The sequence below is a fragment of the Equus quagga genome, chromosome 2 (genome assembly GCF_021613505.1).
Source record: "Equus quagga isolate Etosha38 chromosome 2, UCLA_HA_Equagga_1.0, whole genome shotgun sequence".
NCBI lineage: Eukaryota > Metazoa > Chordata > Mammalia > Perissodactyla > Equidae > Equus > Equus quagga.
Window position 1 is genome coordinate 137,173,795 of NC_060268.1, and position 18,873 is coordinate 137,192,667.

Sequence of the window (18,873 nt, forward strand, 5' to 3'; positions counted from 1 at the left end):
CATACGTTGAAAAAATATCAGTGATCATAAATAATATAAGAATACTGATGTTTGGTTTCACTGATTCCTGTGACTTTCAAGATAATTTCGGATTTTAGCAAGTAGAAACTTGTGATTGACTACTACTGAGAATTCAAGCACACTAAACGATGAGAACGTTTACCTGCTAGGGTTTTCAATTCCAAATTGTTTGCCTATGTTACATACATATTTTGTCATGACTTTTCCTTTCAACCCATAAAATCAAAAAACTTAACTTTACACTTTAAAAAATATATTTACTTCTGTCAATTCTTGTATTTTTCCTAATTATTTTGTTCTCACCTTTTCTTTTTTCTGAATTAGTAATGAATGCAATGTTTCTGGTCTGAGTCTTTGAAAAACGTTATATAAACAAACATGTCTTCAAATTTTTGCTTTTAAGGTCACACAATTTAAAAGAGGATTAATTCTTATTATTCTCTCTCAAATAGTTTCTTTGGTAGAATCAGTCATGTGCCTGATTATCGATGGTGGGAAATAAAAATCTTCGATTAGCCCTGAGCTAACATCTGCCACCAATCCTCCTCTTTTTGCTGAGAAAGACTGGTCCATGCCCATCTTCCTCTATTTTATGTGGGACACTGCCACAGCATGGCCTGACAAGCAGTGCCTAGGTCCGCATCAGGGATCTGAACTGGCGAACCCCAGGCCATGGAAGCAGAATGTGGGAACTTAACTGCTGCACCACCGGGCCAGCCCCTTCCCATTCCTTTGATCTAGCCTTGTGATTACTATTTCGGTCATGGATGTGTGGCTTTGTGTTCAAGAGACTTGACATTATGTGCTGCAATTCCTTCGATGCCTCTAGCTTGAGTGGTTGCCACTCCATTGGCCAAAATTCTGGAACAATTCCTTCATAACTACTTTAAATCTAACATCCCGTTGATCTAAATTTCCATTATTGGTTCCTTTAATGGATCAATTAAATATCTATGAAGATAAATACAAAGAAGTCACTACCCCTTTATTATTGACCTGGCCCACTTATATAATTCAGCAGAGTAACATTCAAAGTTCATTTGGACTGAAAACTGTGAAAACATAGAAGCTATATTTTCTCAGTGCCTTGACCACTGTCAAGAAATGAAGGTCCTAACAAGTTTTTCCTAGATTATATTAAGAGATTAATGTAGCTTAATCACACTCAATTTACTTTCTAGGTTAACTAAGTAATATTAAAAGACGATAATTTTTCTTTGAAACCTACAAGTACAATCTGCATATACATGATTTTGAGAATAATTTAATACATTAAGATCAATGCACAACTATGTTCTAATGTCATTATTTGAAATGTAAAGAAACGGATCCTTACAAGACCAAAATAACCCACAGGCTATGAGGTTGGTTTTTACTTTTTCCTTTCTTTTTGTTTAAGCAAATGTGCACCACGATGGTTCAACAAGTAAGGCAGATGCCACGAATATGAACGCTGTAGTCTGCAACACACCACATCAAGAATTCAAGGGAGGTGAATTAGACAGAAGTGGTAGTCATTCTAATTAAACACTCAGGTAACATGACGACAAGCTGGTTTGCAGCATCAGAACTGTCCATTTAAGTGTCTTTTTTCTTAATGATCAGAGGTCCCACGTTGTCTCCAGTCTCTTCATTGTGTTTTGTGTGAGATCCATCACAGAATGGGAACTAGGAAGAGAAAGAGAGAATGTGAAACATGTAATCACAAAACCAGTATTACGTGATGCTTAATTCACATATATTAACGTGAGAACTCAAAAGATTTTTCAAGGCTACCTTATACAGGTTTTCTTAAAGAGCATTTGTAAAGTGTATATATTAAGTAGGAGGAAGAAATCAACTTGTGGATAATACACAGATCATTAATTGCATTTTCATTTGTGCATTTGATTATGGATGTTAAAAACCCTTTCCATGTTTATGTACTAGTTACATTTCCTTCCTAGTGAACTATGTCCATTGCCTATTTATTTGTAAGAGCCTAAGTTCATTAGTTTAAAATCAATTTGTACATTATCCCTTTGTTGATCATCTTTGTAGCAATTTTTCCTACAACCTTTTTTATTTTGCTTATTTGTTCATATCCTTAATTTCTCCAGTTTTATACAAACAAGCCAATATTTCCCTTCTTAGCATCCTCCATTGAGACTTCTTTCTCCTAGAGATGTGATAAATTTCCATTCCTTTTCATGATTTCTCATTTTAGATACAACTGACATTTTGGTGTCCAGTGGGTGGAAAAGGGAAAAAACAATTTCTAACACAGTGTTTCCCAAAGTGCTCCAAAGAAGCTAAGTCCTGAAAGATGTTCTAATTTGGTTTCATTCTGTGTTTAAAAAACATATATAGCTCTCTTGATTCACAACATATATTGTTATTTTAAAGAGGTCCTGCTATAAAAAACCCCAGAATTTTAACCCAAAATTTGGCAAGCTGACTGGACTATGGACACTTTTAACTTTGATATCCACTGTCATAGTGCTCTATACAGCACATTTTGCAAAATGCTGTTCTAAGATCCTGTTGCTTCATTATTATTAGAGGCAGTTGCTTCCCAAATTGTTATACTTTTATGCATAATTTTATGAAAATAAATTCTACATACAAAAATGCCTACATAGGGCCTGCACGATGGTACACGGGTTAAGTTCACACGTTCCGCTTTGATGGCCTGGGGTGTGTCGGTTTGAATCCCGGGTGCGGACCTACACACTGCATACCAAGCCATGCTGTGGCAGGCGTCCCACATATAAAATAGAGGAAGATGGGCATGGATGTGAGCTCAGGGCCAGTCTTCCTCAGCAAAAGGAGGAGGATTGGCAGCAGATGTGAGCTCAGGGCTAATCTTCCTCAAAAAAAAAAGCCTATTTATAGGTTCTATATTATCATTATTCATCAGGCAACTACACTGGAATAACGACTTGTTTAAAATATGCTTCAATATTTGGTAGGGCTAGTTTTCATTCATATTATTCTTTTATTAAACCTTTCCTATTTATTCTTTACCTAACTTTATCTATTTATTCTTCCAGATAAACTTCAGAATTTTTTGCCAAGTCCTGTTTTACTTCTCTTGTAGTTTTCATCCTCACGTGCCATGCATATTCTGGTAAGATCACTTCTGCCTTATATGTTTTATGGTTATTACAACTAGGTACATTTTCATGCCTGACTACTCTGGCTATTTTTGCAAGTATATCCTTCCTACTGCTAAATGATAAAGAATCCAACAATGTTTTAAGTGTCTCCTCAGGATTTTACACTCAGAAGGTCCAAGCATCAGTAAATTATTTTGTTTCTTTCCTTCTAAATTTATACGTTTTATTTCTATTTCATGTCAAACGAAGATAGATAGCATCTTTGTTTTATTCTCGATATCCTGAATGTACTTAAACTCTAAAATCTAGAATTTCTCTGTTTAGTACAAGGTACATTGTTGCATTGAAGGAGCCTATGCGGAAGAGTAAAGTAACAGACATCTTGGCTTGAAGAGTAAAATCGCCTCATTACTGGGGCTGGCCCCGTGGCCGAGTGGTTAAGTTCGCGCACTCCGCAGCAGGCGGCCCAGTGTTTCGTTAGTTCGAATCCTGGGCGCGGACATGGCACTGCTCATCAGACCACGCTGAGGCAGCGTCCCACATGCCACAAATAAAAGAACCCACAACGAAGAATACACAACTATGTACCAGGGGGCTTTGGGGAGAAAAAGGAAAAAATAAAAAATCTTTAAAAAAAAAAAAAAATCGCCGCATTACTACAGTGAAGGGAGTATAATTTTAGATACCTGAAACTAATCTTAAACTCTGATATTAGAAGTGTTTATTCTAAGATTACAATAACATTGGGTTGATGTTAAAGAAACTCAATTTTAATTTTACTATCTGTATATAATACTGAGAAGCAGTAAATTAGTTAAAGAAAAATTCAAGGTATCAGCATATCTGAAATTTCTAGGTACAAATTCTATCTTGGGGTAGATGGTAACATGTATAAATACATATATTATATATACATAAATGTAATATATATAAAACTTACATTATTTCTTTTTGTTAGGTCAATAAGATGTGTTACACAGTAGATTCATACTAAAGACAAGTCTTTGTAGCAAAAACATGAACCCAAGCTTTCAGTTTTTTCTTGGCATGGATGAGGAGAGAGGCCATAAAAAAATCAAGCTGAAATGTATCCCACAGCAAAGAGCAGCATTTCAAAGGGACGCGTGTTTAATAAACAAACAGATGATTTTACAGTGAGAATAAAAGTTTACTTTGTAAAACACTCGATTTTTATAAATAGCACATACAAAACAGGGCACTGTACAGTTTTATGCATCCAGGTTCTAAAACATATTTTTGAAAAATGACATATTTGTAAATTTAAAAAGCTTACTCAAATAACTTACTGAAATAGTATGTTTAACTTTTATTTCTTTCTTAATTTCATGTTGAAAATATTAGAAAACTAATGTACTTTCTCTAATTATTTTGCTCCATATATAGAATCAAGAACAGGAGAGAAATCCATAGAGAAATATACGAAGCAAATCTAACAAAAGATTAAGAAAGTCATACATTTAAAATGCGAATATATTTTTTATAACAATCTTGTTCTGCCTAAAAACTGAAATTTGCCTGTTTCACCAAGTTCTTAAAAGTAAACAAGTAAAAGGTAACTATTTCTTTAAGAAGTAGTGAGTAGTAAACCCTGGCTATATGTTAATAAACTTTCAAGCTTTTAAAGTGTATAAAGCTTTTATGCATTTAAAATGTAAACCAGGTATTAAAAATCATTTTGTTCAGAGTAGAAGATATCTTTTAATAGTACTTTCTATATAACTTAACCCCAGGAATTACTGAATAATTTAATAAATTTCAAAATTTTAAGTGAAAGTGGGTTAATAAAACTCTCATTTTCATTACACTATTATTTAATACTATACTTCTTAGATTAGGTTTGAAAATATATATCCACCACACATTTTCTATGTCCTGCATAAAAGGAGAAAAAATAAAACAAGATACCTCCTGAAAAACATAAATATTGTTATAATATACTATTTGAATTTTAAAGCCGAGTAATCACCATTCATTCATTTATACTCTATTGAGAATCATGAAACAATTTCAATAAACATGTTCTATTAACATGTACAACACATTCTTCAGAAATTGCTAACCCTATCATGAAATAACTCATTTTGACTTTGGTTGAGAAAAATGTTTAAGTCTTTTCATTAATTTAAAATGAGCAATCCCTGGGGCTGACCCAGTGGTGTAGTGGTTAAGTTTGCACACTCTGGCAGCCCAGGATTCACCGGTTTGGCTCCCAGGTGCTGACCTACACACCACTCATCAAGCCATGCTGTGACAGCATCCCATATACAAAATAGAGGAAGACCAGTACAGATGTTCATTCAGGGCCAATCTTTCTCACACACACACAAAAAAGGGTAATCCCTAATGAATAAATATGAGAATACCTAATCTTCACATGAAGTTTGGGAGATGATTCTGGGGTTCAATAATTAGCACAGAGTTGATTAAAATTTGTTCTGGGATGCCAGTGTTTATTTATTAAGAAATTGTGGAGAAAGTTGTGATTTAAATCAGCTGAATTTCCTGTATGTCTAGAAAATATTCCATTATGTTTGTTAACCCAATTAGACAACTGCAAATTCCAAATATTTTTTAAACTAGGGAAGAAAGGGTGGGGAGAAGAGGTTGGAATAAATGTTTAGGAGGAAAAAACTACTAGAGATCCTTCATCTTTACTCGGAAAGCTAGCAAGGTTATCTTCATTAAAAGACACAAGATTTGAGTTTTTCTTAATGATCCCACATCTCAAGTTATGAACTTTCTGTTATTAGGGTGATTCAAGATGGAAATAAAGGCTTTTCCTTAACTTGTATCGTCTACCTGCAACAACTAAAAAAAAAATGTATCTTCCTTCTCCAAACTTCGTATTTTTAATGAAATTTGGATTCTACTTCCCAAGGAAGTTGCCTGGGGTCATTTTGGGTCATTATCATAAATTGCTCTGAGAAACATGCTTGCTTTGGTTGAGAAAGAAAACAAAGGCAATGGGATCCTTGAGACTACCTGATAGAGCTATACGATATTTTATATCATTCTTACATACTTTAGTAAAACTTAAGACAGATACCATAGGAAAATGTATAAAGAGAAATTAAGATTTTACACGACTGTTCTTATGTGGTTGGGCAAGCAATGTACCCGACATCAAGAATATCGTTTCTATAAAGAAATGGACTCACTGCAATCCACTTCCAAGCCATTAATGGGATGGAGATTTTCTGTCACACACACACACACACACAAAACAAAAAGAAGACCACCATCACCACAAAACAAACAAAAACTCCAATCCTGAAGTTGTAAATGAAGGAAATGATCCCATATAGTATGTTTCAATTGTGTTTCACTTCAATTTCAGTTGAGCTCCTGATGTTAACTCACAAGCATTCCTCTATTACGTGATTTTCTTAGTCTAGTTCTTCTGCTGTCCTTCCTCAAACTCTCTCCTGTCTCACAGATGGCCACCATACAACTCAGCAAATGACGTAACCAATGGCGGGGGTGGGGTGGGGGGGGGAAGATGAGGACCCAGCAAGACTATGTTGCAAACTCTTCCCCCTCAGACCAACGTTCTCTCATCTTATTTCGAAAGTAAGACTATTTTTACGGCTGAGTTTCACATCTGTGCTCTTACTCTCATTTCCTTCCACCCTCTTTCAAGACACCTCTGTCTCAAATAGTATCTTTCCCTGTAGTCGCCTTAGTCATTTCCTCTCTTTTGGCTCCTTTCCTTCTCAGTTCAAATATGGACAGCCCTTTTGTGAAATACTATGAAATAGGCCAGTTTCTGAAACAGCAGAGGGCATACCAAACCTGGGGGGGAAGAGAGGAAGAATGAGGTATGTTAAAAAGCATAATTTCTGGACATTACTAAGAGACCTGATTCACCAGGTCCGGGAAAACTGCTCAAAATGTCAGACACACAACACAGGTTACTAGTGGTTATACCTTAAGAATGAATTAGGATTGAATTAAATATATAACTTTTTTTGAGAGAGGCAAAAAGCCATTTAAATTTTATTTTAAAGACAACTGGTTTGTACGAGGAAAAAAACTACTGAATATAAACTCAATTTAGCCATCTAATCAAAGGTATTAATTACAAGTCTTCTGGGAATTGGCATGTAAGTGTGTGACTTGGCACCTGTAAGATAAGCTTAGAAACCTCAGGAATGTGGGGAGTTTCCAAAGATGTCTAAAGATCAACAACATCCACTAACTTGAACTCAACTGATTCATGTGGGAATAAAAAAGTGTCCAAGATTCAGTGAAAATTCAGAACTGACAAATCCTAGATGTGAAGAGGATCACTAATGGCATTACAGATAAGCCCCAAAAAAGACACTGAAAATAAAACGACTGGTCTGGCATCCCATTACATTAAGTCTACCTATGGGAAATGACAACCCCTAGTTTTACCATCTGGAAACTCTAAATTGTGTGATTAAAGGATAGTCCTGGAACACTTTGTTCAACTATAAAGTCTAATAAACATTTCAACCACTAGCTTGTGTCCACTTGTCATTCTTCCTGAAATACTTGAGATCAGGCTGTGAAAGTCCGTATTTGCTTTATCGACCCTTTACCCTCTGGGAAAACCCAATCAAAGCAAACACTTTATTTGACCTCAAAGCTAAGCTTTAGAGTTCACTCAAGCAGTTATTTTTCTTTTCATTCATTGTCACATTTACCAAAATTTTGACCTATACTCAGACTTCTAGCATTTCTTTATTAGTAATTCACACTCTAACCCACTTGGACACAGCTTCTATTCTAATCATTCTGTCGAAAAGACACCAAAAGGTCAAATGCCTACTTGTTCAATCCAACAACAGTCTTACTCTAATAGTTTGCTCACCTGGGTGTCTTTGCGCAAGCCAATGGTCACAACCAAATCTTTGAAACTTTTTCCCTTTTCCACCGTGAAGCCATGATATTCTTAGTTTTCTTCCAACTCTGGCCAAATTCATCTCCTTTTTGGGCTCTTATTCTTCTTTCCAAAATGCAGGAATTTCTCTAAGATTTCATACTTAGCCCTTGATTTTTATCTGTATCCAGGATCTGCTGCATTCCTACACTTGACTCATCACTTTTGCTGATCTCTATCTCCAACCCTAATGTCTCAGCTTTAGTCCCACATTTCAGATCATCTGCTGGACACACTCATTCAAATGTCACCTCAGATTCACTCTCTGAAATTATCACTGTCCTAGAAAAATAGGTTTTCACCTTGAATTCCTTATTTCTGTTAATGGCATCCCCTCTTCTAATCCTACATGCTTATTTCAGCGAGCTTTAATCTTCCTCACAAAGCAGTCACTGCATTTGACTGATCCTTCCTGCAAAATGTGTCATGCATCTGTTCATTTTTTTTCCATTCCCAAAGTCAGTACCCTGGTAAAAATATCATAACTTTATGTCTGAAGTCCCTGAAAAGGAACTCCCCCACGTCTGGAGGCACTCTTCCACGTCACACTGACACTTAGCACTCCTCAATATGCACTTGAGCATGGGGGAGGAGGGGTGCAAGGACCAGAGTAGATTCTTCATTAATCCCATTTGTGCTCATGTGAGTACTTCCTAGCAGATTTTGAGAACGACTCCCCAACACCTGCTAGTTTCTTCAAACACTACCACCTTTCCAGGGGCATTTTAACTTTCAGGTATTTCACTATGCCTTCCCAGAAAATTCTAGCCCATGGTGTAAACTCTTCCTTTTACTTGGAGCACTTGTACTGCATCTATTATACACGTCTATGATCCCTGCTGTTTTACTATTTAACTTTTCTCATGCATGTATATATAGTAGGCACTAAATGCAGTACTTATCATTGACTAAGGAACTATAACAAGTGACTTAGAAATTCCCTAATTTCTACAGGTATTATTACTTTCTGTATTATGATGAGCAGCAAGGGAATGAAACCTATTATAACTTTAAAGAAAAAACCAGTTCTAGGCTACAGAATATTATTGAGGATTATTTTCTAGCAACTCCACTAGTACTTATGAACAATCCCACGTTCCAAATGAACAGTGCTCTTCTTAAGGTACAACTTGTTGCAATGCGACTATTAACTTCTTCCTTATTTGTGATCTGTGATTTGTGATAATGGTTTTACACTACAGGGAAGAGGTCCCTGACATAATGTGCTTTCAGAAAGAGATACATCATTTTTATTGTCTATTTTCTTAGGCCTTACAGTGTCACCTTTAGTGAAATCCATTTTATTTAATGCTAATAATGGTAGTACATCCAGTATTTTCACCATATTTCTCACAATACACCAGAAATTTTGAAGTCATTCAACGTATGAAGCTTTTCAAGATGACCTTAGGAGAGCATTTACCATCTTTAGATCTCTAGCTGTCATCACTGTCTAAAAGCTGCCCAAACACTGCAGGCATCACAGATGACACTTCCAAGTGGAACTTGAGGAAATGTAATTCTCACAAAAGAAAATAAGATTTTAAAAAATCCTCTGTTAGATATTTAACTATAGGAGCTACAGCTTAAAGAAAGCTGAGGATACAGGGTGAATGTATTAATCGGATAAGAAACTTTCAAGGGCAATTTTCCAAAAGTTTCTCTTGAAATTTCTAAAACTTGTCTTAGAATCCAGGAGCTTGAAAGCTCAAAAAAAGAACTGACCTCTTCTGTTTCTCTTTGTGTTTAGGCCGCAACCTCCCTTTCAAGGCTAAGATCCACTTGGGGAGGAAATTCTAAGAGTAAATAAAGGGATTTTTCTCTCTTCTTTTGCCAAGAATACAGTTACATTCACCCGAAGTCAATGAGAGTACAATGTAATTTTACTGCACAGTGGTTATATATTTTAGTAAATATATTCCTGAAGAGTACATGGAAACACAGAAGAATAGGATCCATTAAAAAAAGAAAGAAAAGAAAAAGGGATATCTTAATATCTCATGACACAAGTTTGATAGAATAGTTTTAAAGGCAATGTTACATTAAAGATGGCACTAAATAAAGGACTTGTTTTCCTCACCTTTTTGGACCTCCAACAACGGCAGTACACAGCTTTATCTCCCAAATCCTCCATGTCAAAAGCGTGTACTACCTTGGGGTTGTCTTTCTGGATGTGAGGGTTGACCATTGATTTGTTGCGATGATCTTTACCATAAAATCTTTTGTAAGCTAGATAACCAATCACAGCTGTGCCTGCAGCAAAGGTAACTGCTGCGATCCATTCAACTAGAGCAGGGAAAGAAAACAGGAATAATGATCAAAACCAAAACACACGCTAATAATCTAACAGGAATGTTCAGGAAATCCAGTTTTTGAGTATTAAGCATCCCAACAGTCAAAGGTTTTTAATGTTAACAAAATGATCAGAACACACTGGTGTAATAGTCCTTTGTTCAGACTTTCCCCAGCCCTTACTAAGGCAACTGTGTATTTTCTGTTGAGTGATGATGGCTAAATGAAGATAGAAGAGGGAAACTTATTTTATTGATGGAGAAGGAAAAACAAGGCTTAATAATCTTTTTAAAGTGTTCATAAGTAGATTTAAAATAATATGAGCCTGCAGATACCTATTACTTAGACAAAACAACTGATACATAAAAAAATTCAGATTACAAGCAAGACCATAAAAATTCAGATTGCAAATGACCTCCTCCCTCCCTCCCCACACCCGCCAAAAAAAAACAGGTGATTATGTTAACAGAATGACTTATCAGAGTTCATTTAAACAGTAGATCTTTTAGGGATTTATTTATTTATTTATTTATTTGGTGAGGAAGATTAGCCCTGAACTAACATCCTCCGCAAATTCCTCCTCTTTTTGCCGAGGAAGACTGGCCCTGAGCTAACATCTGTGCCCATCTTCCTCCATTTTATAAGTGGGACCCCTCCACAGCATGACTTGATAAGCGGTACATAGGTCCACACCTGGGATCTGAACCGGTGAACCCTGGGCTGCCAAAGCAGAGTACGGAAACTTAACCACTACACTACCAGGCCGGTCCCACTTCAGTGCTTTTAGAACACATTACCACAAACAAAGTTGGTATCTGAAGAAAAAACAAAAAAGGACAAACCAAACAAAACCACCCTTCCTACTAAACATTCAGACGAATATATCCAGCAGGATTGTGGGCTTCAAAGTTATTTTTTTTTTTCTTAAATTTCAAAGTGCTTTCTCATTAAAATAAAAATCAGAATGTACTCATTTCATATTTCGTAAAAAACATGGTTAATGTAATTATAGTTATATTCTCATTTAATAAATTCTAAATTTCCATTGTCAACTAGTGGATGATCATTTGAATTCTCTGCTAACTTCATTTTAAATTTAATGACATTTTTCTACTCAATTATTTGCTTGACTAACAGGCCATCTATTCTTTTCAATGTAGCTTTCAAGGAGCCCTTAGAAAACCAAGCACTTAACAACTACCCCAGTTCCAGGGAATGTTGGAGAGAAGCAAGTTCTGCATAGTCTGGTTAGCCTCAGCCTCAGAGGAGAGTTGTCTATTCCCAGCATGGAGTGGACTGCAGAAGAAGGTGAACAGGGGTCAGGATAAACACGCTGGACTGCTTCCCAGCACTTCCTGAGTCAGATCTTCATAGCGTTTGAAATAAGTTCCCAGACTATCAAATAAAGCCCTAGAGAGATAAGTACAAAAACACATTCCAAGGCCAAATAAAAACATATAATGAATAATTAACCATATGGCTTATTTACACTATTGAGTCAAATTTCTTACTGCACTAATACGAGTAAATACCATACCTAATAGCGCCTGACATAAAATTGGAGCTCATTCTTACAAAACTCTAATGGGAAGGAACAACCATTCTCACACTTAGTTCTTTTTATCTTGGTCTTCTCTTCTGGCTTATTTAATAATTTAGTTTTTATCAAATGCTTCTAATTAGCATGCTCCTTGGATTCCATTTTCAACTATCGTATTTTTCTCTACAAAGTAATTTAGTTTGTTTTCCTTCCCACAATATTTCCATTCCTCCTTGCTATAATACCCTTAAATAAACATGAATGTTATGTCCTTCCAGGTGCTGCACGACTGGGAAAACAAGTTAATAAGTCATTTGACAGTTTCAAACCTTTGGCCTCATTGGAAGGATATTTCTTAACCACATGCTTTATGTAGATTTGTCTTGAACCTTAGTGCTGCTTCATGGTATTACCCTGCGGCGATTCCAAGCAGGGCTGAAACTTTGCTCTGATTTCTAGCTTGATTCATGATCTTCCCTTTGGGCTAAAATATTGCTTTGCATAGTATATGTTCAGTTATGTTTGCCGAACGTTATCTTTAGTATAAACTTAAAAGGGAGAACATCCCAAAAGACTAAAATAACACAATTCCCTAAATGCTACTGATCTCAGTTACACCTAATTTTTAGGTGAATTATGAAGCAATCTCTGATTTGTTTTAATGGTGCCTATATATTACAAAAAGGCCTGAGCTCCAAAGAATAACTACAATTGGCTAGCATTAATTTGTCTCACAATATTCTCTTTTTAGAGAACCCCCTAGGAATTTCTACCTGAAATTCATGATAGGCCAAAAGAATCTTTCTTAGCCATTAAAACATTCTTCTATTCTCTTTTCTCATATTACTAACTGAATCCAAATGGTGACCTTTTTTTTCAAACCTTTACCTCCCCTGGATTTTTTGATGGTGGAAGAAATGACAGAATAACTGACATAGAAAAGAGGCAACAGCAAATGAAAGAAATGGGAACTGACTCTAACTATTACCCAAGAGTAGCTGCCCCATGGGGGAATCAAAACACACACTCTGTGACCCTACCTCCTGACAACGGTCACTTATAACCCTATATAAATGTCACAGTACCATATGTGTGCTAGGAAAATGGCTTTGTATTTGCTCTAATGAGTCTTTTGGAATCACAGAGCTAGATTAGGTCCTAAGAATTTCCATTTCTTTTTTCCCCGATCCAAAATTCTAATTTTCTAATCTCATTTGAGACAAATGTAAAAGTTCCCAGAATAAGAAAAATGTTGCTGTTTTATCATTTCACTTCTGCAGCCTGAAACAGTTTTCTGGCAAAAAGCTATGGATGCCGTTGGCACTCTAGGGAAAAGAAGGAAAGGAAAGTATATGGAGATAGACGAGAATGATTGATTCAAAAGCCAAGAATCAGAGTAGAGAAAGAATTGAAAACCCAAGACAGTTAACAAACAAAAACAATAAAACCCAAGTAACATTTAGTCCTTGTCTATATGCCTATCAAGAATAGACACAACCTCAGAGACAACAAGGGATTTACCAAGACCCAATTGTTAGCTGGCACCTTTCAGACACAAATCTTTTAGAACTGGCGTCCAGAAAAATCCTGAGCATTATTTCTGTCTCTTCTGGTTCATCCTCACTTTTCTATAGACATCTTCCAAAGTATAGTATTCCTACTTTCTATCTACACAAATACCATGAATAAGCCAATATGAGGACCAAAATACAGAAAATACATTTCTAAATAATCCCTCCTTTTCTTTTCTTACTCTTCCCATGGCCCACTACTGTATAATCTTTGGTTCTCTCTCTCAGAATTATTCAGAGGTCGAGAAAACATGAACTTGTTCCCAAATCTCTTGTTTATGACCCATTCCTCAGCTTTTCTCTACTGTGGGGATTATTTCGATTTAACTTAGACAGAGATCTCACCCTACTTCTTTTCCTTTTGCCCCTTGTCTGCTCCAAACTGTCTTCTCCTGCCCAGTATCAACTGCCACAGAATCAGAACGTTCCTTTCATCTCAGGAGAGGGGGAAGGGAGCTGTGTTTAAATCTTTCACTCCCTTAGGTCTCCCCCACATTGGTAGGCTGTGCCTGGTAATGTTTTCCTCTCAAGGCCTGCCGTACAAATGGTGTTCAGGGTTAGTCGATAAAAAGAAATAATAGATTACTCCATCTGTCGTCCATCCTACCATCACGTTGCTCTTACACCAAATGACTTATCTTTGGCCTCATCTTAACCTATTGTATCCAGGTGTGGAATTTAAATACTTCCTAAGATTAAAAATAAAACTTTAGGGGCTGGCCCTGTGGCCGAGTGGTTTAAGTTCATGCACTCTGCTTTGGTGGCCCGGGGTTTGCTGGTTCAGATCGTGGGCATGGACCTATGCACTGCTCATCAAGCCATGCTGTGGTGGCATCCCACATAGATGAACTAGAATGACCCACAGCTAGGATATACAACAACGTACTGGGGCTTGGGGAGAAAAAACACCAAAACTTTATTATGGAACATTTCAGACATACATAGGGAACACTATAATGAACTCCCATTTACCCTCACCCAGCTCCAACAAATATCAATTCACTGCCAATCTTATTTCATCTATAGCCACCAATCCCCCAATGATTTATTTATTGTTTATAACCTATATGAGCTACCTCTTTTATTCTCAGTACAATCTGCACCTTCCTTCTCAGGAATGTGAGAAACCCTTAAAGAGAAAATTTTAAACCTATATAATAAATGGATATATTCACATTAAAAAAATAAAGTTACTTTAAATGACTCAATTTATTGAACCCAAACAATATTTTCATATGTCAAGATTAAGTGAACTGGAAAATTATGAATTAGTTTCAATCAAATAGACAAAGATATAAAAGTCAGAGAATAAGCACTTATGAAATTCAGTTTTGGTTATGTGCACTGTAACATTCAGGGTTTAGGATGAATAATAAAGTGCAAGGTCGACAGACAAACATCTATTTTGTAACTTGAGGCTAAAGCAAATACGAAAAAAAGTGATTTGAGGGGACAGCAGGTTAAGGAAGGCCTTTTAAAATATTTGGTTTAGGGGCCGGCCCGGTGGCGCAGTGGTTAAGTTTGCACGTTCCGCTCCAGCAGCCTGGGCTTCACCGGTTTGGATCCCGGGTGCAGACCTAGCACTGCCTGCCAAGCCATGCTGTGGCAGCCATCCCACATATAAAGTACAGGCAGACGGGCACGGATGTTAGCTCAGGGTCAGTCTTCCTCAGCAAAAAGAGGAGGATTGGTGGCAGATGTTAGCTCAGGGCTAATCTTCCTCAAAAAAAATTTTGGTTTAGTTGGTTTTTTTTTTTTTTAGGGATGAAGGTGAATTATGAGTGACTTTGGGCTAAGAGAAGAAAACCCCTGTGAGTAAGAGGCCTGAAGATTTAAGAGTAATAGGTATTAATAGTGAGGCAAGAGTTTAAAGCAGGAAGAGAAAACAGCATCTGGAGGACATGGAAAGAAAAAGGTCTCAGTTAATCTCTTCCTTACAAACAGAGGAGAAGAGGTTAAGGATGAGAGCAGATTCAATGAGTTTTGCAGGTTATCAAGGAGTGAGACGTCTAGCAAACTTCCTGAAGGTCATCTATTGGGTATGAGAGGGAGTCACTAGAGACTGGGGACTCCATAGTAGTGAAAGCCACTTAATGTTAGAACTGTGGGGCCCGCCCCATGGCCAAGTGGCCAAGTTTGCCCACTCTGCTTCGGCCACACAGGGTTTCGCCAGTTTGGATCCTGGGCACGGACATGGCACCGCTCATCAAGCCATGCTGAGACAGTGTCCCACATAGCACAACCAGAGGCACTCACAACTAGAACATATAACTATGTACTGGGAGGGCTTTGGGGAGAAGAAGAAGAAAAAAACGAAGATTGGCAACAGATGTTAGCTCAGGTGCCAACCTTTAAAAAAAAAAAAGAAACTGTAATAAACTAATATTTGGTATCAAATAAAAAATAAGATTGGTATGTCAATTATACTTCAATAAGGAAAAAAAATAAGGTCGGTGTCATAGACCAAACAGGTATCAAGAGCCATCTCAGGGACTGGGGTCTTTGGATTTTAATTCCAATTACTCACCTTCATTGCCTCTCCCAGATTCATGTCCTGGCCTGATTCTCATTAATTTTATTTATAACCCACCCATTATTTTTCCTCTAAATAGAAACAAGAATTCTGCATGCATACAAATATCCTTTTATTTTTTATTTAACATATACTTACATAGTGCTTACCATTGTCAAATACCATTCTAAGCCCTTTATAATTATTAACTTATTTAGTTGAGAAGAGACATGGTCATCTTCCCCAAAATCAAAAGATCTAAACTGATTTTCACTCTATAGGAATTAATAGGTTTGGTTTAAAAGTTGGGAGTAGAACAATTTGAGAGCTAAACATTACAAGGTGGATTCCCAAGACATTCCCTGTCCCTACCTTGCCACACCACTATATTTGAGGGCAAAGGTGCTGGCAGAAGAGATTTACAAAGGTGTTGGGCCTCTTTCCAAAGTCCTCACAACAACTTTTATGCTTTTAGCTGAAAAAAAATTAGTTACCTCTCATAACAAAGTTGAGTACTTCAAGTTTAATAGATCGCTTCAGCAAGCAATTACCTACCCCTTAGAAAATGCCAAACTAATAAGAAAGTCACCTTTGGATTCCCCTATGGTTAAGATTAAAAAAACAACAAACTTGTCTTGACTGCAAGAAAGATGAGCCCGCAAATAGAGTTAAAAAGTCCTAGAGGGGTTGGCCTGGTGGCATATGGTTAAGTTGTGTGCTCTGCTTTGGTTTCTCGGGTTTGGATCCCAGCGGGGGACCTACACACTGCTCCTCAAGCCATGCTGTGGCAGCATCCCACATACAAAATAGAGGAAGACTGGCACAGATGTTAGCTCAGAGCCAATTTTCCTCACTCTTCCACCCCTCAAAAAAGCACTAGGATTCACCTATATCTATCTCATTTCAATACTAGACTACCCAAAGAGAGTTTAGTGCCCATTTACACACAATGACTCCACATTTTAAAAACACGTTTTGGAATCTTTGGGCCCATATCACACAAACACAAACTATCTTCTGAAATTACCGGTGGCTCAAGTCACATGAATATCTTATTTTACACAACAGTCTTATTCCTGAGAGAGTAAAGGTCTGAGTTTTTTTTAAAAAAAACAACACAAACAAAAATCACTCCACGTTTTAAGTGCACCAAAGTGCTTCTACTTAAAGGAGCCCAAAGATGAGTATCCTTTGAAATAATTTTTGCCAATAATCACCTCCTATATAACTCATTAGTAACTTAAAAATGTCACGGGTTATCACTCTCACTCTGCCAGGTAACTTTGGACAACAAAAGTGGAATTCTCCAATTTAACAGACTCGATTACAAAATTAAGGCTAAAGTTAGCAAGGGCTTTTTACTGAACCTGACGCTCTAGCTGCCCAATATTTACTAAGTGACCTGACGGGACTATTTTATATTAACTTCTAAACAATCTCTTTATCTTTACTTAACTACTGTTACAGGTAAGCAAGCACACCTTGAGGTGTGGCGTTTTACACCTGGGCAGGGAGATCACATGTATCACCTAGCTGATGCAGTTATATATTAACAATTATACCACCACCAAGAATTGTTATAATGTGAAGCCTTACATTAACCGACTTCTAGAAAGTCTCTTAATTTTAACTGGACCTTCTGTGAAGGTACGTTTCTAAACGCCAGGTACTAGCATAAGAAGCAAGGCTCAGAAAACTGAAGGCTCCGTGAGCTCGATTTTCACTCCTCTCTCCTGGACTACTGCCACCGAGCGCCAGATGCCAGAGACATTAAAAAACTGGGAAAACTGAAGACTTCGGACTGGATTTCTTCCCTTAAAAAAAAAATGTGCAAAACTAAGATGTGATTAGTCATGCATCGCTTCGGGGTTGCAGGAAATCGACCTCCTCACTCCACGGTGATTTAAACATGAGAAGGGGGAACAGGTCTTTTTTTTTTTCTTCCCACCTTTCCTTTTTCCAGGCTCTGTGACTTAAGAACACAGAGGCATCTCAGGGGGAGAACGAGAAAAGCTAGCAGCGAGACCATCAGGTTTTAGGGTTTAGCTAGTTACGGGAAACGTGGTTCAGACCTGGGTGGGTGCTTGCATGCCCCCCACGCCACTTATGCCCGAGGATATCACCAATCCATACCCTGACCTCGCCCCCTTTCCCCGTCTGGCCCAGGGAGCCCGTAGGCCGGCCCAGCGCTTGCCCTTCTGCATCTCAAGGTTACGGGACTGGCGGGCGCGCAGCAGGGCAGCGGTAGCAGCCCAGAGAAGCTGAAGAAGCTGCAACCGGGGCGCAGGCCGTCCCCCGCTCCCAGGCCCTACTTCACCTTTTACGCTGGAAGTCAGACTCATGGCGCCGTCGCTTGCCAGGCGTGTGCACAGGACACAGACCACAAACGGGCTCGCACGGACAGCAGGAGTCAAGGTGCGACAGGCGGCCTAAGGGCACCTACTCCAGGCTGCTACGGCGCAGGCGCCGAGAGCACGTGTGTATTATCCACCCAAGCAGATGTTGAGCATGCGCGGATCTGCCTCCCGGGATTTAGGGAAGTCTTGAGTCCGGATTTTGACAGCAGCAGGAGCGGGGGAGGAGGAAGAGACCTAGAGAGGTAGCAACTGAGTTTGCGCAATCCTGAGGCGCCCTGGGGCAGGGCCTTGGGAATACGTAGTCCAGGCCAGATTTTACATCTCTTCCAGGTGTGCGGGTTTCTCCGGGCAGAGGACAGGTGCTGGTGTAACACTTGGCGTAAACAGATATCTAAGATTTTACCCACAATTTTCTTGCTCGGTCCAGTACCTGCAGGCTAGGTCCAGTTTTCATATAAAGTGCCAGTGGCAGACACATAGGAATCAATTCTGGAGTCTCATTCCAGAAGCTCCCCGCCCTCCCGGTGTGCATCCCTTTCTTCTGCCTTTGACCCA

At 38.0% G+C, this 18,873-nt stretch overlaps 1 protein-coding gene across 1 annotated transcript; it reads right to left on the bottom strand.

Annotated features, from left to right (window-relative positions):
* Positions 1-981: 981 nt before the first annotated feature.
* Positions 982-18,430, bottom strand: CISD1 (CDGSH iron sulfur domain 1). Its single transcript, XM_046652945.1, has 3 exons — positions 18,279-18,430; positions 10,127-10,332; positions 982-1,689 (listed from the first exon to the last, which is right to left on the bottom strand). Exons 1-3 carry the CDS (start codon positions 18,301-18,303, stop codon positions 1,600-1,602), a joined length of 321 nt encoding a protein of 106 aa, XP_046508901.1. The 5' UTR covers positions 18,304-18,430; the 3' UTR covers positions 982-1,599.
* Between the last annotated feature and the right edge of the window lie 443 nt (positions 18,431-18,873).